This window comes from Neomonachus schauinslandi, chromosome 6 (genome assembly GCF_002201575.2).
Source record: "Neomonachus schauinslandi chromosome 6, ASM220157v2, whole genome shotgun sequence".
NCBI lineage: Eukaryota > Metazoa > Chordata > Mammalia > Carnivora > Phocidae > Neomonachus > Neomonachus schauinslandi.
This window is the reverse complement of record NC_058408.1, coordinates 52127253-52151084: the sequence shown is the minus strand read 5'-3', so window position 1 is coordinate 52151084 and position 23832 is coordinate 52127253. Positions and strand designations below refer to the sequence as shown.

At 35.7% G+C, this 23832-nt stretch overlaps 2 protein-coding genes across 3 annotated transcripts in view; both read left to right on the top strand.

Moving 5' to 3' along the window:
* Positions 1-23832, top strand: part of RABGAP1L (RAB GTPase activating protein 1 like) — a 776559-nt gene that overhangs the window by 268817 nt on the left and 483910 nt on the right. The gene's annotated exons all lie outside the window — the stretch shown is intronic.
* Positions 11876-12961, top strand: GPR52 (G protein-coupled receptor 52). Its single transcript, XM_021682812.1, has one exon. It carries the CDS (start codon positions 11876-11878, stop codon positions 12959-12961), a length of 1086 nt encoding a protein of 361 aa, XP_021538487.1.

Here is a 23832-nt window from a genome sequence, read left to right as displayed (position 1 = left end):
GCCAGTGTGCCCCCCCCGCCCAAATCTGGCTTATGCTAGAGCCTATGTTCTCTTCTTCAAGTCATAGTCTTATCCTGTCTTCAAATTTAATAAATATTTATTAAAAGTAATAACCTAACTTGGGGAAATGTGAAGAAAGAGCATACTGTGCATGGTTTTATTTTATTGCTCTGCATACTATTTTTGACCTATTCATTTGATTTTAATTATATATTTTATTTGAGGGTTCCCCCACTCAGAGTTAAACATACATGTAAATTAGTATTTTCCTTCTCTGTTTTCCTTTGTGACTGATTAAAGATAATGAAATCTCTCAAAAGGTTTGCTTTCTTGGCCAGTTGTCTTAGATCCCAGCTAGCTAGGGTAGCCTCAGAGTGTTGTATAACTGGCATTTAATAAGAAGTCTTTTCTCACCCAGTGTCTCACTTGCATCTGGGCTGTTGTGTCTGTGAGTACAAACACTGAACCATGAGTCAGGTATACTGATTGAGAGAGTGTGAAAGTAGACATGGGATAGATGTACTTATTCTGTCTCGTAGGATCTGTTCTTTTAGACATTACAGTAATTCTCATTCTTGATGGGACATTGCTTTGGAGGATTCTGGTATTTTTCTTTTTAAACATCAATATATGATTTCCTGGCAACACCTTAAAATTTGCTCAAGTAGTTTAGGGTTCTGATGTGGTGGTTTTACAAAGAAATGGAGCACTTGAAACATGCAAGTGCATTCATAGCTTTATCATTCTTTGTGGCTATAATTTACATATAAGTGAAATGCACAGATCGTAAATGTCACATTTTAATGAATTTTGATATATATGCATGCATGTTACCCATAGATATCAAGATACACAATGTTTCCATCATCCCTAAAAGTTTCCTAATACCTCTTGCTGGTCAAGACACACACACATCCACATCCACACCCCACATGAAGGAACTATGTTCTGATTTCTTTCATCAAAAATTAGTTCACCTGGGGGCGCCTGGGTGGCTCAGATGGTTAAGCGTCTGCCTTCGGCTCAGGTCATGGTCCCAGGGTCCTGGGATCGAGCCCCACATCGGGCTCCTGGCTCAGCAGGGAGTCTGCTTCTCCCTCTCCCTCTGCCTCTCCCACTGCTCATGCTCTCTCTCTCTCTCTGTATCTCTGTGTCTCAAATGAATAAATAAAATCTTTAAAAAAAAATTAGTTCACCTATTTCAGAATCGTATGGACATATCACAATTTGTTTATCTGTTTCCCTGGTGATGGATATAGGAGTTGTTTTCAGTTTTTGGCTATTAAAATAAAGCTGCTATGTGCATTTTTATACAGGTTTTTTGTGGATATATATATATTTTCATTTTGGTTGGAACCGGTAAGTAGATTTGTTTAATGTTATAAGAAACTCCCAAACTGTTTCAAAGTTTTAAAAGTTGGGCCATTTCGAGGATATGGAGAAAAAGGAACCCTCTTACACTGTTGTGGGAAAGCAAACTGGTGCAGTCACTGGAAAACCGTGTGGAGGTTCCTCAGGAAGTTAAGAATAGAGCTACCCTATCATCCAGCAATCGCATTACTGGGTATTTACCCAAACAATTCAAAAACACTAATTCAAAGGAATACATGCACCTCTATGTTAATAGCAGCATTGTTGACAATAACCAAATTATGGAGGCAGCCCAATTGTCTATTGATTGATCAACGGATAAAGAAGAGGTGGTGTGTGTGTATATATATATTGTGTATGTATGAATATTATTCAGCCATAAAAAAAGATTGAAATCTTGCCATTTGCAATAACATGGATGAAGCTAGAGAGTATAATGCTAAGCAAAAAAAGTCAGTCAGAGAAAGACAAATACCATAGGATTTCACTTGTGTGGAATTTAGGAAACAAGCAAAGGCAAAAAGAGAGACAAATCAAGAAACAGGCTCTTAATTATAGAGAACAAACTGATGGTTACCAGAGGGGAAGGATGTGGGGGATGGGTGAAATAGGTGATGGGGATTAAGGAGGGCACTTGTCATGAACACCAGGTGATATATGGAATTGTTGAATCACTATATTGTACACCTGAAACTAATAGAACAGTGAAAAAAATAATATAAAAAAAGTTGGGCCATTTTACATTACCACTAGTAATTTATAAGAGTTTGAATTGTGCATTCTTACAAATACTTAATATTTGCAGTGTTTTAATTTTAGCCATTCTAGTAGGCATATGACTATATGACCATTGATCACCATTGATGCTGAACACTTTTCATTTTCTTGATGGGCATTTGTATATCTTCTTTGGTGAAGTATCTATGACAGCATTTCCCCATTTTTAATTGGGTTCTTTGTATTTTTACTAACAAATTATAGGAGTCAGTTATTAATTTTAGATACAGATTTTTGTTAGATAATATGTTTTGCTAAATTTTCACCTAGTCTTTTGACTCACTGATTTTCTTAATATTTTTTGAAAAGCAGAATTTTAAGTATAATTTATTACATTTTACTTTTATAGTTATTGCTTTCTGTATCTTAAGAAATCTTTGTCTACTTACATGTCATGAAGATATTCTCCTAGTATGTTTTCTTCTAGAAGCTACATATTTATAATTTAAATTTTTATGTTTATCTAAACATAATCTGTGATTATCTCAAATACATTTTTGTATATAGTATGAGGATGGGGTCTAAGTTAATTTTTCCCCAGATATCCAAAGTTTTCTAGTAACATTTACTGAAAAGATTTCTTTTCCTCTTGATTTTAGTCTTTTAAAATTCAGTAGGTAAGTGTGGGTTTATTTTTGGACTCTGTTCTTTTTAGTAACTTATTTGTTTATCCTTATGCCAGTCTTGATTACTGTGGCTTTATAATAAGTCTTGAAATCAGGTTGTACCAGTCCTCCAGCTTTTAAAAAATCCTTTCCCCAGATTGTTTTAGCTACCCCAGACCCTTTTTTGTTTACATATAAGTTTTAGAATCAACTATTTAGTTCTACAAATAGCAATAAATCTGTAGATTAATTTGAGTAAAACTAACATTCTTAACAGTATTGAATCTTCTAACCCATAAAGGTGGTATATCTCTCCATTTACTTAGGACCTTCTAATTTTGTAGTTTTCAGGGTAGAGGTCTTACACATCTTTTGTCAAATTTATTGGTATTTTCTGCTTCTTGAAGCTAACTGTAAATGGTTTATTGTTTTAAAATTTCATTTACTATAGTTTTTTGCAAGTATATAGAAATTCAGTGATTTTTGTTTTGACCTTGTATTTGGACAAAACTTACTCATTAGTTCTAATGGTCTTTCGGGTAGATTTTTAAAGTATTTCTTATGTATGCAGTCATGTCTTCCTATTTTTGTATGGTTTAGCTATTTCTTTTTCTTGCCTGTTACACTGGCTGAGACCTCGAATACAAAGTGCATGGAAGTGGTAAGAGCAGACATCTTTGTCTTATTTTCGTCTTAAAAAGAAAGCATTTACTCTTTCACTGTTAACTATCATGCTAGCTATAAGTTTTTCCATGGAGTGTCTTTAGCAGGTTGAGGAAGTTTTCTTCTGTAGTGACACTCACTTAATATTTGTTAAATACTTGTAATTGTTAATAACTTGTCATAATGAAATAAAGTTAATAATATAAACTTGTTTTCTGTCCTTCAGGGATCACTAAATCAGTGGATTGTAATATATGCTACTTCAAATGGTTTATTTTTTTAGCATTTAGATGAAGTTGCTTTGATACTACATTTAAAAAATATTGATACTGCATTTTGTAGCATTTGTCATCCTTAAAATAAGTCAATAATCATTATCTCCTGCTAGATAGGATTTTTCTTTTTTTTTTTTTTAAAGATTTTATTTATTTATTTGACAGACAGAGACAGTGAGAGCAGGAACACAAGCAGGGGGAGTGGGAGAGGGAGAAGCAGGCTTCCCGCTGAACAGGGAGCCCGATGTGAGACTCGATCCCAGAACTCTGGGATCATGACCTGAGCTGAAGGCAGCCGCTTAACGACTGAGCCACCCAGGCGCCCAAGATAGGATTTTTCAAAGCACTAGTCAAATACTCATATTGAATTGGTTTAGGTAGAGGTATAGATGAATAATATTGCCCCCAATCTGAATATATTAGGAGGCTAATTATTCTCCTTCTGCAATCATGTTATATACTTTATAAATTTCTTGTGAAGCTTGCATGTCATTCAAGGGGGATTGCAAGCAACTTTGTATATTCTGAGCTTCACAGAAACTGGTTATTAGTGTTTTTCTATCTTATAGACTCTTCAAGCTATTTTTATGTGTCTTATATTAAAGTTATAGTAAACACTTACTTCTTACCTCCAATTTTATGTCCAACAGTGTAGAGTAGGCACTTAAGATATAATAAGGAATAAGACAGGTATTGCTCCCCTCATGGGGCTTGCAATGTAGTTAGGAAGACAAAATTGAATGAACTAGATCATTATAAACTATGATAAATATGGAATCTGGTGTAATCTGGGAATTCAAGGAGGGTATCTGTGAGAAAGTGTATTTGAACAAAATCTGAAGGTTGCATCTGAATTAACTAAAAAAGTGTGATGGCATAGTAAGCAGCAGGTACAAATGTCCTGAGGCAGTAGAGAACATAGCAAATATATGTGGGACAGGGGGATGGGTAAATAGGAGGAGGTTTAGCTAATCCTAAACAATATAGAAAAGAAAGATTGGATGGATATGTGGAGAACAGATTTGAGGCAGTGTGAAACCACTGAAGTATTTTAAAAGGGGAGTGATATCATCTGGCTTGCATTTTGGAAAGAATATTCTGTCTGTTTGTGCATAATGGATTGAAGAGAGGCCACAGGCAACTCAGGAAGACTACACTGGAAGCCACTGCATGAGCCCACACACAAGTTAATGCTAGCTTGCTTAGGGCAATGACAGTGGAGATGGAGAAAAGTTAACAGATGGGAAGAGTAGTTGAAGAAATAGATACATTCTGAATGCATACACCTTTTTTGTATCTTTAAAAATGTTGAAAAAAAAAAACACTTTTATTCTATATTTACTTTTAAAAAATATTTTAATTTTTTTTAATTTTATTTTATTATGTTAACATATATTACATCATTAGTTTTTGACGTAGTGTTCCATGATTCATTGTTTGCGTATAACACCCAGTGCTCCATTCAATACATGCCCTCTTTAATACCCATCACCAGGCTAACCCATCCCCCCACCCCCCTCCCCTCTAGAACCCTCAGTTTGTTTCTCAGAGGCCATAGTCTCTCATGGTTCACCTCCCCCTCTGATTCCCCCCCCTTCATTTTTACTTTTTACAATATTGGTTGTGTAGTTCTCCTTGATAATCATTACCTACTGTTTATCTTATTTACCATTGTTGCTGATGTCCCTCTGTTACTTTGCTATTTAGGTCCTATTGAGTAGTTGCCTGAAGTGCTTAGATGTTTAATAATGAAATATTGAAAAACCAAAAGACAGCCGACAGAATGGGAGAAGATATTTGCAAATGACATATCAGATAAAGGGCTAGTATCCAAAATCTATAAAGAACTCATCAAACTCAACACCCAAAGAACAAAGAATCCAATCAAGAAATGGACAGAAGACATGAACAGACATTTTTCCAAAGAAGACATCCAAATGGCCAACAGACACATGAAAAAGTGCTCAATATCACTCGGCATCAGGGAAATCCAAATCAAAACCTCAATGAGATACCACCTCACACCAGTCAGAATGGCTAAAATTAACAAGTCAGGAAATGACAGATGTTGGCGGGGATGCGGAGAAAGGGGAACCCTCCTACACTGTTGGTGGGAATGCAAGCTGGTGCAGCCACTCTGGAAAACAGTATGGAGGTTCCTCAAAAAGTTGAAAATAGAGCTACCCTATGATCCAGCATTTGCACTACTGGGTATTTACCCCAAAGATACAAAAGTAGGGATCCGAAAGGGTACGTGCACCCCGATGTTTATAGCAGCAATGTCCACAATAGCCAAATTGTGGAAAGAGCCCAGATGTCCATTGACAGATGAATGGATAAAGAAGAGGTGGTATATATATACAATGGAATATTATGCAGCCATCAAAAGGAATGAGATCTTGCCATTTGCAACGACATGGATGGAACTGGAGGGTATTATGTTGAGCGAAATAAGTCAAACAGAGAAAGACATGTATCATATGACCTCACTGATATGAGGAATTCTTAATCTCAGGAAACAAACTGAGGGTTGCTGGAGTGGGGGGTGGGGTGGGAGGGATGGGGTGACTGGGTGATAGACACTGGGGAGGGTATGTGCTCTGGTAAGCGCTGTGAATTGTGCAAGACTGTTGAATCACAGATCTGTACCTCTGAAACAAATAATGCAATATATGTTAAGAAAAAAAAAAAAGGAGCAAGAGGGGAAGAATGAAGGGGGGGAAATCGGAGGGGTAGATGAACCATGAGAGACGATGGACTCTGAAAAACAAACTGAGGGTTCTAGAGGGGAGGGGGTGGGGGGATGGGTTAGTCTGGTGATGGGTATTGAGGAGGGCACGTTCTGCATGGAGCACTGGGTGTTATGCACAAACAATGAATCATGGAACACTACATCTAAAACTAATGATGTAATGTATGGTGATTAACATAACAATAAAAAATTAAAAAATAATGAAATATTGATACATATAAAACATACTTAAGGTATAAATAAGAAATCAAAGACCTGTGGTTTGTCATCTCATAAAGCTATAGTTTTAGCTATTAGAAGTAATTCTGAAGTATCCTAAATAATCCTCTTAGATATTTCTTGACTAGCATTCATCAGTTGAAAGGAGAGGGGGGTGGTTGATAATGATTGTAATAAGAATGGCAATAATAAAACACCTAATGACCCCTAACATGAAGAGAATTATGCCTAATTTAAAAACAAAGAGTGCTTTATGTAATGAGCTATGTAAATATATGGTATTAATGCCTTTTTGTTATTAGAGCTTCACATTATAAATTAGTTCCTATTATAATCAGATCAGAAAAAAGGATGGAAAGGGAGAAAAGTGAGGGAACAAGTCAATCTCTAAAAACAAAGAGAAAATTATCTTGTTAGAACCATTGAAGTTTTTTTTTTTCTAAACATATGATTATGCTTTTTTTTTTTTTAAGATTTTTATTTACTTATTTGAGAGAGAGAGAGCATGAGAAGGGAGAGGTCAGAGGGAGAAGCAGACTCCCCACTAAGTGGGGAGCCCAATGTGGGACTCGATCCTGGGACTCCAGGATCGCGACCTGAGCTTAACCAGCTGAGCCACACAGGCACCCCAGAACCATTGAAGTTTTTTTGGCAGTTGGTAGAAGGAAAGCAGGAAGCTTAGTGCATCAAAGGCTCTACTTGAACTCTCTCTTTTTTATCATATACCTTTGGAAGCATATACAATTATGGATTATTTAGAGTATTCATAGACTCAAATCCCTGTCAGTGATAGTTTTTGGAAATAAATGTGTCAAACTAAAGCAATTTAGTTGTATTTCCTTGTGAGATTTTTTGCCATTTCCCTGATTTTGAAAATATTACATTCAAAGCTATTTTAAAAATATGTAAAGGCTGGGGCGCCTGGGTGACTTGGTCGCTTAAGCATCTGCCTTTGGCTCAGATGATGATCCTGGGGTCCTGGGATCGAGCCCCGTGTTGGGCTCCCTGCTCAGCGGGGAGTCTGTTTCTCCCTCTCCCTCTGTCCCTCTCCCCTACCCACCCACTCATGCTTTCTCTCTCAAATAAATAAAATCCTCAGGAAAAAAAGAATAGATCTTTAAAAAATATATGTAAAGTCTATCCTTGTAAATGGTTTATTTAGATTTGTGTGACATAGGTAACTTTAATAATTGATAGTGTTTTATTTTTCGATGGTTTTATAGTAAAGCTTAGTATTTAACTCTTTTTAATATGGGGTATGGGATCTGTCTACATTCATGAATATTTATGAAATGTAATTTTTATTTTGAATATTTATATTGTAAAAGAGAATGTTAGTTAAATCCAGTCTTGTTTGATTTTAATGCTTTTAGGTATCCCTAAAAGTCAAAATACTTCCCTGTAAAATAGGACCTTCTAGCCTTTTGTTATTATATTTAAATATTTACTTTCAAATCTCAACATGGTACTCATTCTACAATTGTTATTCTAACTTGTTTTATAAATTATTCTGGTAATGAGAAATGTGCTTGCATTCTGTATTTCACCTAAGCCCCTGAAGATTTTTAACAATAATATGGCCTTCCTGTAAGGCAGTTCAACATGGAGGAAAAAATAGGGTTTTCTGTTCTTTAAAAATCATTTTAAGAAACAAAATTGATGAACGTAGGGGAAGAGAAGGAAAGATAAAATAAGACGAAATCAGAGAGGGAGACAAACCATAAGAGACTCTTAACTATAGGAAACAAACTGAGGGTTGTTGGAGGGGAGGTGGGTGGGGGGGATGCAGTAACTGGGTGAGGGGCATTAAGGAGGGCATTTGATGAATGAGCACTGTGTGTTATATGCAGCTGATGAATCACTAAATTCTACCCCTGAAAATAATAATACACTATATGTTAACTAACCTGAATTTAAATGAAATCTAAAAAAAAAGAAAGAAAAAAAAAAATCCAAAATAATTCTTCTTAGACATTTCCTTAGTGGCAGCCATCAGTGGAAAGGAAAGGGAGGAAGAGAGGTTCATCAATATGGTGTCAGGAATGACAATTTTGACCTATTTCAGTGCTAGTTTCATGACTCTAGTAGGCAAGTTATACTTACCTTTTCTAGTACCCACCTTCTTCCTTTGGAAAATGATAATGATGGGTACCTACTCCATAAAGATTTAAGGTTTTTATAGAGAGAAAATATATAAAGCACATAGCATAATGCTTGGCACACAGAATGTGCTCAACAGATGTTAGTTATCTTCCGTTTTCATCTTAATTTTCCTTATTTAATTCTGAAATAATTTGTAAATTAGTTCTAAGTCACTTTAAAGAAAAGTGCTGACCCCATAAGGAAATGCTTAAAATAGAGAATGTTTGTCTATAGTAAGTCAAAATAAATGGAAGTGTTTTTCACCTCCATCAGGTAAAGGAGCTTGATTTGCTTTCTTCTAACTTGGGTATGAGTGGCTCAATCACCATATGACAGAGTTCTTTGACCCTGATTGTTTTTCATATTAGGATAAAAAGTGGAGTAATAAACAGTCATTTTACTTATTTCTAATCCCTACTTTTCAAAATTCACATTTGACCTTAAATATTTCCCCAAATAGATTTTAGCATAGAGGTGTTAGTTCCAGTGCTTTGTTTATACAGTTAAATACATCAAATTCAGCAAGTTAGTGTGGGTGTGGCAGGGATTGGCGAGATTATTAAATGATTTAACTTCTACTAATCAAAATATAACTACATTTTAGAGAGTAAAATTAGTAGCTATATCACTTGAGCTCACGAAGACTTAGCTGATTTTTAATAATTAATACATTTTTTCTGCCAGTGAGCATTAGATTTCTGCTGACTTTTTAGTGTCATAGTACCTCGTGGTAGTTTCTTTACAGGGTTTAAAGGTGTATCCCAGGGCTTTTTTGCTTTTTGTTTTTTTTTCTGTCCTGTCCATAGGAAATAATCTTTACAAATGCTATAAGGAGACTACCTCTAGAGATTCACACGTGCCATTAATATGTTATAAGGCTCGGTCAGTTGCATTGTCTTCTCTTGTCAATCTTGATCAGAGCTTGCCGAGTAAGTCTATAAGCCTGCATGTGCCTGGCAACTGTTACCTAGTGACAGTTTCAGCTGCAGTAGCCATTGGCTGTGCTGTTGATTGGGGCAGGAGGACCGAGTCACCTTTCTAATGGTGAGTTCTTCTGCATCAGCTCAGGATGAGGAGGAGGAGCAGGGCTCCGGCTCAGGTGGAGGCAGTGATACTGAGAGATTGTGAAGAATATACCGACAGCATCCTGGTAACTGCATCACAGTAGATCGGACTTCTGAATCAAGCAGCCCAGCCTAGCAGCTGATAAGAGTGAATGTAGGTGAGAAGCATTGCCTTATTCCTGTAAGAAGAGAACTATTTTGTGATAAGTGAAACTAGGAATGTACAAGGAGGAATATCCTGTGACTATTATAAAAGAAGAAAGACTTCCCTGATGACTTGGTGGTGCACGAGAAAACAACTTTCAGAAGAATGCTTTCTATTAAGCTGCTGCTTTGTTCCTGAAGGAAATGTTTTTATTTCTAATGCATGTTATTTCTTCAAGAGGTATGACAACAAAGACTGACAAGAAACTCTCTGAAATATGTGTACTTTAAAAAAGATTTTTGACAAATGTTTACCTGATGTCAGAATGACCTTGGAAGCCGTTTGGATGGATTCTATCATGCAAGCCTTTCAGTATTTCAAACTCTAGGATTTAAACTCACCTTGATGCTTTAGAGGTATTTTAAAATAAGACCATCTTATAACCTACCTAATGGCCCCTGTATTAATTGAGCACTTGCTCAAAATAGAATACAGAAATAGAAGAGGCATTTTCTTAACATATGGCTGCTATAAAACTGCAAATATAACAAACAAGGTAATTTTCCACTTTCAGAAGATTTAGTCGAAGTAATGATCTAATGTGTTAATCCTCTGATGAAAATAGGAGAGATAGAAACGTAGACTACAAAGCGTGCTAGAAATACCTAAGTAATAAATAATGGCAGCATTTCTGGTCAAGTAAGCTCAGAGTATATAGGAAAGTTTCCATAGTCTAAATTTCATATATATGTGAGATATAGGTGTGGTTGCGAAGGTGAGAAATAACTTTGAGCTATTATTTTATGATCATGCTCCATTATTTGGAAGGTGGCATATCAGATAATGAAAGTTACTTTCAGTTATTGATGCTGAAATTAGTAACAGTTATTTATTTTCCTTTGAAAAGGAAAAAGTATAAATTACATTGTTGATGGTGGCACTAGTAATTGTGATGGACTAAAACTGTTTTCATCTGAATGCTTAAAAAATTGCATGCAGAATTAAAACTTTAAAGTTTATCATCTTTTGTCAGGTGTTAACCCATTGTATATTATCTTCCCTACTGGAAATAAGCTTTTATTTCCTCATGAGAGTTATAGGACAATCTGGAGTCTTTTACCTCTGCTCTGCTCCTTTGTGCCCAAGTAGAGCTGAGTCTTTTAGAATTAACCTCGTGTGTGTGTTTGTCAGGGGAGTTAGCTTTTTTGAGAAATGAGGGAGAAATAGATCATAAAGTTGATCCACCAGCATCAAACCCTGAACTGAGTCCAAAGACACTCTTTGCTGCAATGAACTTTTTCTTAGATTTGCGACTAGATCTTAGATCTTAGTTATTTAAACTGTAAAGTATGAATCCACTTCTTATGATAGATGAAGCAGAAAGCCTGAGACAATTTAAGACTTTTTCTCTTCTCATTCATTCTAATTGATCCCTAGCAAACTACCTTTCTGAGGAGACCAAACACCCCACAAAGGCTTTTCTTCCCTTGGCAATTGATTTTTTTTTTTTTACAGATTTAATTTTTAATAGTGCAAGGTAATAAGAAATCCATTTTCTCCAGAAGTGCCTGTGTCTTCAGAAAGTTGTTTGAGAGCACTGGAGGAAGCTAATCAGTGACCTTTTTTCACCTCCTTTCTAGCTTACCTCCCTTTCTCCCCCCCGCCCCAAAGTTGAGATGTGTCACTGCTGCACTGAGCTGATGAAGAGGCTTGAGTACTCTCTGGAAGGCTCAGCTGTGACAGAAGCACCGCCACTGTCTTCCGAAGCTGATCCCAAGACACTAATGTGCAGAGTGTAACACATGCTGGACAGGGCACCTGCTTGCTGGAACCAAAGCTACCCGTTCCCTTAATTCCAAGCCATGAATGAATCCAGGTGGACTGAATGGAGCATCCTGAACATGAGCAGTGGCATTGTGAATGTGTCTGAACGTCACTCCTGCCCACTTGGATTTGGCTACTACAGTGCAGTGGATGTGTGCATCTTTGAGACCGTTGTTATTGTCTTGCTGACATTTCTAATCATTGCCGGGAATTTAACGGTCATCTTTGTCTTTCACTGTGCTCCACTCCTGCACCATTATACTACCAGCTACTTTATTCAGACAATGGCATATGCTGATCTTTTCGTTGGAGTTAGCTGCTTGGTTCCTACTCTCTCACTTCTTCACTACTCCACAGGTATCCATGAGTCATTGACTTGCCAGGTTTTTGGATATATCATCTCCGTTCTAAAAAGTGTTTCTATGGCATGTCTTGCTTGCATAAGTGTGGATCGCTATCTTGCAATAACCAAGCCTCTTTCCTACAATCAACTGGTCACCCCTTGTCGCCTGAGAATTTGCATTATTTTAGTCTGGATCTACTCTTGCCTAATTTTCTTGCCTTCCTTTTTTGGCTGGGGGAAACCAGGGTACCACGGTGACATTTTTGAATGGTGTGCCACCTCCTGGCTCACCAGTGCCTATTTTACTGGCTTTATTGTTTGTTTACTTTATGCTCCTGCTGCCTTTGTTGTCTGCTTCACTTACTTCCACATCTTCAAAATTTGCCGGCAGCACACCAAAGAGATAAATGACCGGAGGGCCCGATTTCCTAGCCACGAGGTAGATGCCCCTGGGGAGACTGGACACAGCCCTGACCGTCGCTACGCCATGGTTTTGTTTCGGATAACCAGTGTGTTTTACATGCTGTGGCTCCCTTACATAATTTACTTTCTTCTAGAAAGCTCCCGGGTCTTGGACAATCCAGCACTGTCCTTCCTAACAACCTGGCTTGCTATAAGTAATAGTTTTTGTAACTGTGTAATCTATAGCCTTTCCAACAGTGTTTTCCGGCTAGGCCTCCGAAGACTGTCCGAGACAATGTGCACGTCTTGTATGTGTGTGAAGGATCAGGAAGCACGAGACCCCAAACCTCGGAAACGGGCTAATTCCTGCTCCATTTGAAGAGAACTATACAGAATTCAAATGTAATCTGTAGGAGTTTTGGATTGTATTCTTGGTTCATCTGGAAATTTGCCACTAGAGAAATATTTACTTGAATAGTTGACTATGAGATGAAGGGACTAGAGGTTTCTTTCTTTCTTTTTTTTTTCCCTCTTTTTCCATGGTGGTGGTGGGGAACTAGAGAAAAGAATGTACAGAGGGTAATCTCATGAGAGAATTATAGTGTGTGAATATAAATGTACAGTAATAGCAAAATTAAGAAGGAGGACAAAAAAAGTATTGAAAAAAGTATCTCAGATCTTCCACAGGACATGAGCAAAGCTCCTCGGCATCTCTGTCTTCTCTGACTGAGCTCTCTCCTCTGTCTTTGCCTCTCATTCTGTCCATCTCTGTCTCTCTCACTCTCTTTGTGTTTGTGGAAATCACTTACATAAATTGCCCTTTATAGGAAAATGCTACATATTATATATGTGGCAAAGTACAATTTTTTGCATTGTACTTTGTGGTTTCTCCATGAAGGATGCGTAGTAAGTATTGTATTTTATTACCTACCACATAACCCTTTTGCTTGTGTTTTTATAATATCCACAGCATAAAATTTCTGCTATAAACAAAAAGGAACAGTATTTTTGTTTCTTCTGGGTAAAATTATGCTTAACCCTCCACCCCCTTTCTAACAGCCTGCTATTTTTTTCTCTGTCCATTTTTCTTGGTCTGCATCCTTCAGTACCTTAATCCAAAAGTGTCTTAGCTAAAGAAAGAATCTACTATATAAAGCAATCATAATGTTAAATAATCTATTCCTTCCAATAAAGCAATCTATAGCTTGTTTGAGATATTGTGTTAAATATTTTTAATAGCTTTTGTAAACATTTTTATCTGGTTCCTTTTCATTTAGTTCATGTGCCCAAAGTGGTATCTTTTTTTGCTATAATAAAGCTTTGTTTTTCTTTAAGAAAATCCACAAATAATTCTCATACAGACGCAGAGTATTCATCCAGAAGTGAGGTATTGATTGCCCTTTCAGACCATACTCCGTGTGACCCCCATTTTTTTCCCTCTTAAGAGTAAATATTAACCTTTTTGTGTTAGGTCTACAAAGCTTAGTGTTGCGTCCACCAATCGTTTGTGTGATATGAATTTGCATATAGTATATTTTTTACAACAAAGAACATGTAAATTATATTATGTGATCTGTGCCTGATGTTTTCTTAGCACAATATATAGATCAATGTTGCTTAAGTCATCAACATTGGAAAAAATATACAAAAACTTCTTTGAAGAGAAAAATACTTTTGTGTAGTTGTTATTTAGATATTTATATTAGACCAAGCTGCATTCTTACTACTGCTGAGAATACAATATACTTAATTATCAAATACAGGTAAGAGCTGTCAGTATTTTCTTTTGTAATGATCTGTTTTCATACACAAAGATTAAATTAACTTATTTTTTAGTGTGCTACATGGAATTGTATAATAAATTGTCAGGGGTTTAGATGTAGCAAAATGGCATTTGGGGAATAGTAGTGAAGCAGGTGTGAGTGGTAAAACATCTAAATCTTACTTTTTTTACTATAAGTTTCCTGCCTGACAGATATTTTAAAGTTTATATCAAACTACTGAGTATATTTCTTCTCAGCATTTTGATTTCTTTGTTTTATGAAATGCATTTAATGAAATGTGCCTATGACTTCAAATTGGAAGCCAACTGTGTTTGCACACCAGTGGTTTGACTTCAGAGGTCCTTTGATAGAAAATGTCATCATTTTATTGAGGTTGTTCTGAACCCATGTATATTTTTAAACATGTAAGAAAGGTTTAAAATAAAGAATAAAATAGTATTCTATATATCAAAATCAGACTTTGTTTCAGTTTAATAAACACTCACTTAGAACGAGAGTTTGCTTGTTTGGGAATAAAAATTTAATTGTTTAACATTTCTGTGGTTTGGGTTATGTATATTCTTGCCCTCTGTTTGCCAGTGACATTTTGGATAAGTTGAAATGAGCCTTTTAGGTTCAGACCAGTTCAAGGAAAACAAAATTCAAGAAAGCATAATACTACTAACTTTTCAGCTGTCACAAATAGAATCTTCAACATGATATGCATTATTTGGGAATCAGATTTTGATTCCTTTAGTTTGGTGTGTAAATAGAGTTAGAAAGGACTCAGTAGATCTCTGTAGAGGAAATCTGAGGCTGTGTTTATTGCATTTTCCTCTTCTGGCTTTTCCTCATGATAATAACAGTTATGTGTCAAGTTTTAACACTGTTAAGTTTTACATACATTATAACATTTAATCCTCACTACAGCCCTTTCAGATAGGTACTTTTATTATTCTTATCCTAGAGATGAGCAAACTAAAGAAGGGTGATTAATGCCAGGTCACTCAGTCAGTAACAGAGGTTCATTCACACTCAGCTGGGTTGGAGCTAAAGCCTATGCATTGAACCATTCTGCTCTACTGCTTTTCTTTCTTTCTTTTTTTTTTTCCTCAAAAGCTTTCACACCTTTGTACCTCTGTCTGTACCTTGTCCTTACAAAATTTCTCTGAGTTTTATTTCTTTTTCCTCGCCTAAATCTTTTGCTTTAGTCCTTTCCATGTCTTGTGATATCTTTTTCCTTGATCTTACAAATTTCTTTTATTAAAACACCAATCTGGTAAGCCCAAACTTGCCAGTTTAGTCTATAATCAAACAGAAACCCTAGGACATAGCATTTCCTTGACATTGCCTTTATTCACTTTTGTTAAGTTTTTGTTGAATAGTTTCTTCAGATCTCTGTAAATTTCCTATAGAAAAAAAATTTTTTGATGAAGGAGAGTAGAGAAGGAAAGCTTTACTCTAGGCTGCAGGGGGAGCCTCTATAAGGCAAGTTCTAGGTTTAGATTTTTCATTTATTATAATGTTTCACATGCAACTGGAAGGCAAGCCACTTAACTTCCTTTTGACATATTTTAATGTGTGTTTATATAATAAGATAATACTTATTTTGAAACCACTCTGTCTTTTTTAGATTAATGTGTTTTAAGAATAGAAAGCATAACCATTATTCTCATCATTATATTGTATTTGGTGGTAATTATCCAATTTGGTTATAAGTGACAGCCAAACAATAACGCTGTAGTCTATTACTGGAGGTTCTATTATCTGTGGAGTCATTTCTAAAGTTATGTAGTGTTGGAAGTCTTTATAACCCACCAGTGTATGAAACCTGGACTGAAATCCTGGCCTGCAGAAGCTGTTTGTACCTAGGTAAGATACCAAGTCCTCAGTTTTCTCATCAGTAAAACCCAGAGACTTGTACCCTCCTGTTAGGCTGGATTTGAGGACTAAACAAGATAATGTAGTCTATGTGCTTGGCATGGCTCCTGGCACATAGAAAATGTTCAGAATGTGGTAGCTCCTTTTCACTGTGGCTGCCATATTTGTTGCCATCACAATTTAAAGATCACTAATTCCAATATACATTTTATAACAGAATTAATCCATTGAGTTGAAGAGCTTCCTAAAATGGCATTTTTCCCTATCTGTTTAAACTCAGATTTTGGCTTAAATTCAGGTGTTTTTAAATATAGAAAACTTCCATAATTTCTGAAAGCTCATTTTCCAGGAATACTATTCATGAAGACATTTGAGATTAAGGATAAACTAGCAAGCAGTTGTTGGGATGATTCTGAGATTGACTTACCTCCTTACCTGGTTGTATTAAAATATGCTTAAACATTTTTCTTTTGTCAGGTTGGCAGTAGTAGGAACGGATTGTTCAGGAATGTTTTGCCATTTGTCTTTTTATTTTATTTTTCTTCACTTACTGAAATGGAATTTACACACTTACTGTATGTATTTTGTTACATACCTGTTCCCTGGAAGAAACAAAGATTAACCAACAAGTTCCTTGTACATATACCACTGACTTATGAGTTTAGAAATAAATGAAGTTGTTGCTTTGAAGGACTTTCCTCTATCTCTTTCCACCCTGGAAGCTAATCATTAGATATGAAAAAGATATAATTGTGTGATAAATAAAGGAGATTAAGATGTGGGGAATTTGCTAGTATAACATGTTCAGGTTGGGCCATCGCAATGCATAGGAACTGAGTTGTACTGAGTTGTACTGAGTACAGTGTACTGAGTTGATGTGATATTCTGATGTGTAGATTCCAACAGTTGCTCTTCTCCCTGAACAAAACTTTTTTTTGGATTAAGAAGACTATGTAGAAAGTGGCATACTCTACAACCAAATATATAGACATTGAGGAAAACAAAATGACTAGAAAAGAAAAGAAAACAAAACAAAACAACCAGATTCCCTTTTCAGTGTTTCTTCTAAATGAGTTTTATCCAGTGCTAGTTCTGCTCTATAATTTAAAATATTCATAACCTTGTTTAATAGTATAAATGGTTGTGTTTTAAAATATTAAAAGTGAAGTGATTGAGTCTTCTTTATTCATGTTCTGTTTAATTTTTTTAGAATAACATTTACTTCTTTTATAATCAGAAAAAGTAAATTGTTTTATTAAAAAGAACACTGAGGGGTGCCTGGGTGGCTCAGTTGGTTGTGTCTGCCTCTGGCCTAGGTAGTGATCCCGGGGTCCTGGAATCGAGCCCCATGTTGGACTCCCTGCTCAGTGGGGAGTCTGCTTCTCGCTCTCCCTCTGCCCCTCCTCCACCACTTGTGTTCTCTCGCTCTCTCAGATGAATAAATAAAAATCTTTAAAAAGAATGTTGAAAAAAAAGAATGCTATTTTAAAAATATTTTGAGGGGCGCCTGGGATTAAATGTCAGACTCTTGATTTTGGTTCAGGTTTTGAGATTGAGCCCACATCAGGCTCCGCACTCAGCATGGAGTCTGCTTGAGATTCTTCCTTTCCCTCTCCCTCTGTCCCTTCTCCTGCTCATGTGTGCTCTCTCTCTCTCTCTCTCAAATAAATAAATAAATCTTTAAAAAAAATAAAAAAATATTTTGACATTTCACAAAACAGTTTTTGTTGGTTTTTCAAGTAACATTATCCAATTATGTCTCAATATTATTTTCTTTTGAAGATAATCTATATAGTTTTTTTTAAGTTTTTAATTCCAACTAGTTAACATAAAGTATTATATTAGTTTCAGGTGTACAATATAGTGATTCAACAGTTCCATACATCATCCAGTGCTCATCACAGGTACACTCCTTAATCCCCATCACGTACTTAACCCAGTCCCCACCCTCCTCTTCTGTGTAACCATCAGTTCTCTATAATTAAGAGTCTATTTCTTGGTTTGTCTCTCTCATTTTCCCCCTTTGCTCATTTGTTATTTTCTTAAATTCTACATGAGTGAGATCATATGGTATTTGTCTTTCTCTGACTTATTTCGCTTAGCATTATACTCCCTAGCTTCATCCATGTGATCGCAAATGACAAGATTTCATTCTTTTTTATGACTGAATAATATTCCATTATATATATATATCACATCTCATTTATCCGTTCACCAATCAGTGGACACTTGGGCCGCTTCCATATCTTGACTATTGTAAATAATGCTGCCATAAACAGGGGTGCATGTACCCTTTTGAATTAGTGTTTTTGCATTATTTGGGTAAATACCCAGTAGTGCAATTGCTGGATCATAAGGTAGTTCTATTTTTAACTTTTTGAGGAACCTCCATACTGTTTTCCATAGTTGCTGCACCAGTTTGCATTCTCACCAACAGTGCAAGAAGTTTTCTTTTTCTCCACATCCTCACCAACATCTGTTGTTTTTTGTGTTATTGATTTTAGCCTTTCTGACAGGTATGAGGATAGCTCATTGTAGTTTTGATTTGCATTTCCCTGATGGTAAGTGATGATGAACATCTTCTCATGTGTCTGTTGGCCATCTGGATGTCTTCTTTGGAGAAATATCTGTTCATGTCATCTGCCCATTTTTAACTGGATTATTTGTTTTTTGGGTGTTGTATTAGTTCTTTATATATTTTGGATACTAACCCTTTATGAGATATGTCATTTGCAAATATCTTCTTCCATTCCAGGTTGTCTTTTAATTTTGTTGATTGTTTCCTTTGCTGTGTAGAAGCTTTTTATTTTGATGTAGTTCCAATAATTTATTTTTATTTTTATTTCCCTTGCCTTGGGGATCTAGCTAGAAAAAAGTTGCTATGGCCAGTGTCAGAGACATTACTGCCTGTGTTCTCTTCTAGGGTTTTTATGGTTTCAGGTCTCATATTTGGTTTTTAATCCATTTTGTGTTTACTTTTGTGTATGGTGTAAGAAAGTGGTCCAGTTTCATTCTTCTGCATGTTGCTGTCCAGTTTTCCCAACACCATTTGTTGAAGGGACTGTCTTTTTCCCATTGGATATTCTTTCCTGGTTTGTTGGAGATTAATTGACCATATAGTGGTGGGTTCATTTCTGGGTTTTCTATTCTGTAATGTTGATCTGTGTCTATTTTTGTGCCCATGCTGTACTTTCTTGATTACCACAGTTTTGTAATATAACTAGAAGTCCAGAATTGTGATGCCTCCAGCTTTGCTTTTCTTTCTCAAGATTGCTTTGGCTATTCAGGGTCTTTTGTGTTTCCATACAAATTTTAGAATTGTTTGTTCTGTGAAAAATGCTCCTGGTATTTTGATAGGGATTTCATTAAGTGCAAAGATTGCTTTGGGTAGTGTAGATATTTTAACAATATTTGTTTTTCTAATCCATGAGCATGGAATATCTTTCCATTTCTTTAAGATAGTCCATATAGTTTTCTGATTTCTGTAATATTTACTTCAGAGAAAATTTTCTGAGATATTTGATGCAATATTAGATATTCTTGAGTTATTTTTGCTTCAACACAGTGAATACAAATGTATCTTTGAATGCAGTGTACACTAATGCAATGAATGCATTGCAGCAAGAAATGACCAGTGCACTTGTCTGAGGTTATACGAGACGCGTATAAACTCTGTAATGTAAAACATTTACTTTACTTATGTTCCTAAGAGAGTTTCAAGTTTAAAATAGATATTGTTAAGTTGTACATTTTATACTAATAGCCTCTTCATGTTATACTCTGTCAGGAATTTTATAATTAAAAATATTAAATTGGTAAAATTGATATTGTAAGTGACAGATTGGGGAATATTAAAAGAATTTCTGAAAAAGCAGGTAAAAAATCCTGAAAATCCTTGTTTAATGTTTTAATATATTTAAATCTAATTTAAATTAAATTATATTTGGATTTTTCTTTATTATCTTGGCAAGGAAAGGATTCAAATTTTGGTTTTTGGAATTGCTTGAAGTTACCAATTTTAAAATAGATCATAGTTTTCTGTTTCTAAGAAAATAACTTCTGTATAATGTATACCTAGGTTTAAATGTAATTTGTATTGAAATTAAAAATTATAGTGAGATAGAATTTGATTTCTCTTTTCAAATAGATTTTGAGGAAAACATAACATCCCAAGGATTAGTTTTCTCTCACTCCCTACTTCTCTTGTCCCAAGGCAATTTTTTAAAAAATGTATTACATCTCCAAGATCTTTTAAAACTTTACTGGATTTCTAGGTGTTTTTATTTGGAAAGAAATCTGGAAAAGTGCATTTTGAAGATTTGTATTTGTGATGTCATGTTACTAAAAAGGTCTTGTGATGGCTTCTGTTATTTCAGTCATCAATTTCATGTATCAGCCCTTTTTCTAAATGTGATTTAACACAATTGAACAGACTTAAAATTTATTAGAGGACTATATTGGGATTTACTTTTGTAAATTTTGAAGTCCAGGACATCCATTGGTAGCACAGGGACAAATAAAGGTGTGTGGGGGGGGGCAGTGGGGGGGAGGGCAGGGGGTTGTTTTAATGCTTTTACCACATTACAAATTTAGGGGGAAAAATCCTGGCATTTTTGATGTGCAGTCATTGTAGCATGTTTAATTACTTTTGCAATAATTAAAGGTACACATCTTCTATAGAAGACATATTAGGATTTGAAGCAATGTTCTTTAGCAAGATTACCATGATGGGATATATTCAAATGATTCAGTGTACCACGAGGAAAATGGAGACAAGTATGTGCCTCTCCTATCAAATCTGAGGATTAAGAAATTATTAGAAAAGACTTCAAGTTAAAATTTGAAAAGAACTTAAAATGCTTTTGAACATGTGTAATACCCTTGACATTATTAATTAGATGTATTCTAAAAGCTTCTGTGAGTAAGCACTGTCTCATTTCACATATAGAAATCTGAGGTAAGATTTTTAAGTGACACTAACAAGATCATATAGCAAGACAGAGATACTAGTGAGCGTATATCTTTGTGATAAGGCTCTTGAATAATGTATTTATGGATGGCTGGTGGTTGAATGACCTGACCCTTCTTCCTTGAGTAGAAAATGAAGAATTATTTAGTTGATACAGGAAAAATTCTATGTGAAATTTTAACTTTTAACTTATGAAGAATCATTACCTTAAAATTAACTGTATGTTGTAGATGAGATTTTGAGATCATAGAAAATGTTAATAAGATGTATTATTAGCACTGCTCATTGTTTTGATATTTCTTAAAACAATTTCTAGTCCATAGAGGGTAATGAAAATTTACATCTTTTAAAAACACAACAGTCAGGGGAGCCTGAGTGGCTCAGTCAGTTAAGCATCTGCCTTCGGCTCAGGTCATGATCCCAGGGTCCTGGGATTGAGCCCCGCATCGGGCTCTCTGCTCAGCGGGGAGCCTGCTTCTCCCTGTCCCTCTGCCTGCTGCTCTGCCTATGTGTGATCCCTCTCTCTCTCTCCCTCTTTGTTAAATAAATAAATAAAATATTAAAAAACAACCAGAAAAACAAAAAACAAAAAAACCCCACAACAATCATCTGCTAAATATATTAAGAGATATATAGGCTGAGTTGAATAACATTAGCTGTGTATTTAAAGCACTGTAATGATGAAGAACCGTCAAAAATCACACTATCTTTATGTAAAGCTGCTTTTGAAAAGTAAACATGTCATAGCCATGCACTTTATATTCTGAATGCTTTTTTTTTTTAAGATTTTATTTATTTATTTGACAGAGAGAGAGAGAGCGAGAGCAGGAACACAAGCAGGGGGAGTGGGAGAAGGAGAAGCAGGCTTCCCACTGAGCAGAGAGCCCGATGCACGGCTCGATCCCAGGACCCCGGGTTCATGACCTGAGCCCAAGGCAGACGCTTAACGACTGAGCCACCCAGGCACCCCATATTCTGAATGTTCTTTGTAATGGATTTGCAGTATGGTTGAAGTCATCATAGGATGGGTTTTTCTGAAGCATTATGATGGAAAAGGTTTTGACATTGCTGGCTATAGTGCTTTATATATGTTTTGTGTTTAGTATATAAAATAATACCCAGGAAATCAGAGATCAGTCTGATTCAGTGATGTTTTATTTTATTTTATTTTATTTTATTTTTAAAGATTTATTTATTTGAGAGAGAGAACACGTGCAAGTGGGAGGGGCAGAGGGAGAGAGAATCTCAACCAGACTTTGCACTGAGCGTGGAGCCCAGTGCATGGCTCCATACTATGACCCTGAGATCACAGCCTGAGTCGAAAACAAGAGTTGGATCCTTAACTGACTGACCCACCCAGGCATCCCATGAATCAGTGACATTTTAAATAAAATCCTTCTAATATATGATTCAGTTTTATTTCAGTGAAATAAAAATGGTTACAGAAAAATTAAAGGAACTTAATTTAGTCTAACACAGGATTGTCTTATAAATGTCCTTAGATGGAACATTTCCTTAGTTTCTAGTATATGCAGCAATTGAAGTAAATAAATTCAACTCAGTTATTTGAAAAGTTTATTTTCTTACAAATTTAAAGTTTCTGTGATTGTTACTACTTAATTTATAGTACTAATTAAAATGACTTACAAAGTAAGTCATTGCATAATACAAATTTTTGAAATCTTAATTTGCATTCCATATTGACAAATTAGGACAATGAATATTTATGGATTGTGTTTTATGTGCAGAGTATAAATTGTGGTTTGTAATACTCCTGATCCTAGGTCCAAAGAATAACTTACTGAATTGTGGGAAGCAAGCAAGAGGGCAGATCATCTAATTTCCAGGATTTGAGGGAGAGTTTGCGGAAAAGTCTTAGGAACAGTACAATAGATTGAGGAATTAAAGGGACCGGTGCATTTATTTGTTTACTGGAGCATGAGCAGGGTGAGGGGCAAGCGGAGTCCTTGATGCAGGGCTTGATCCCAGGACCCCGAGATCATGACCTGAGCCGAAGTCAGATGCCTAATTGACTGAGCCACCCAGGGTCCCTGGACCGGTGCATTTAAAAAGATGAACTGACCTAAATATTTGGCCACATGTTTAGATTCTGAAGTCTCAGAGGATACCTTGGGATATTTGAGAAGTTATTAAAGTGAAAGGAAGGGCAGTGTTCAATATTCAACACAATACAAAAACATTATGGGAATACTTCGAGATGCAGTATATTACAAAGAAAATGTTCTTTTATATGGGTTAAATCTGATTAGAGTAAAATAATTAGTTTAGATGTAAAGTATAAGCTTTGAGACTAGGACAAAAACATTAACATTGGTCGATACAACTTGAGGGATTGCACATGGGACACATTCTATCAACTCAAGCATCATCCTAGACACTACTTCTTAGATTTGTTTTTTTCTAATATTTGTCACCTGATTATAGGTGAATCTCTCTTTATGATGGCTGTCTTTATGACAGGTGGGTTTTAACTTGTCTGTCATTCAAGCTAATCAAATGATGTGGACCTGATATTTATTTATTCATTCTTTATTAGGTTGTTACTATATGTGAGGGACTATACTAAATTCTATGCAAAATGATGAGATTTATAAGTAAAACAAATTTGCAGTTCTC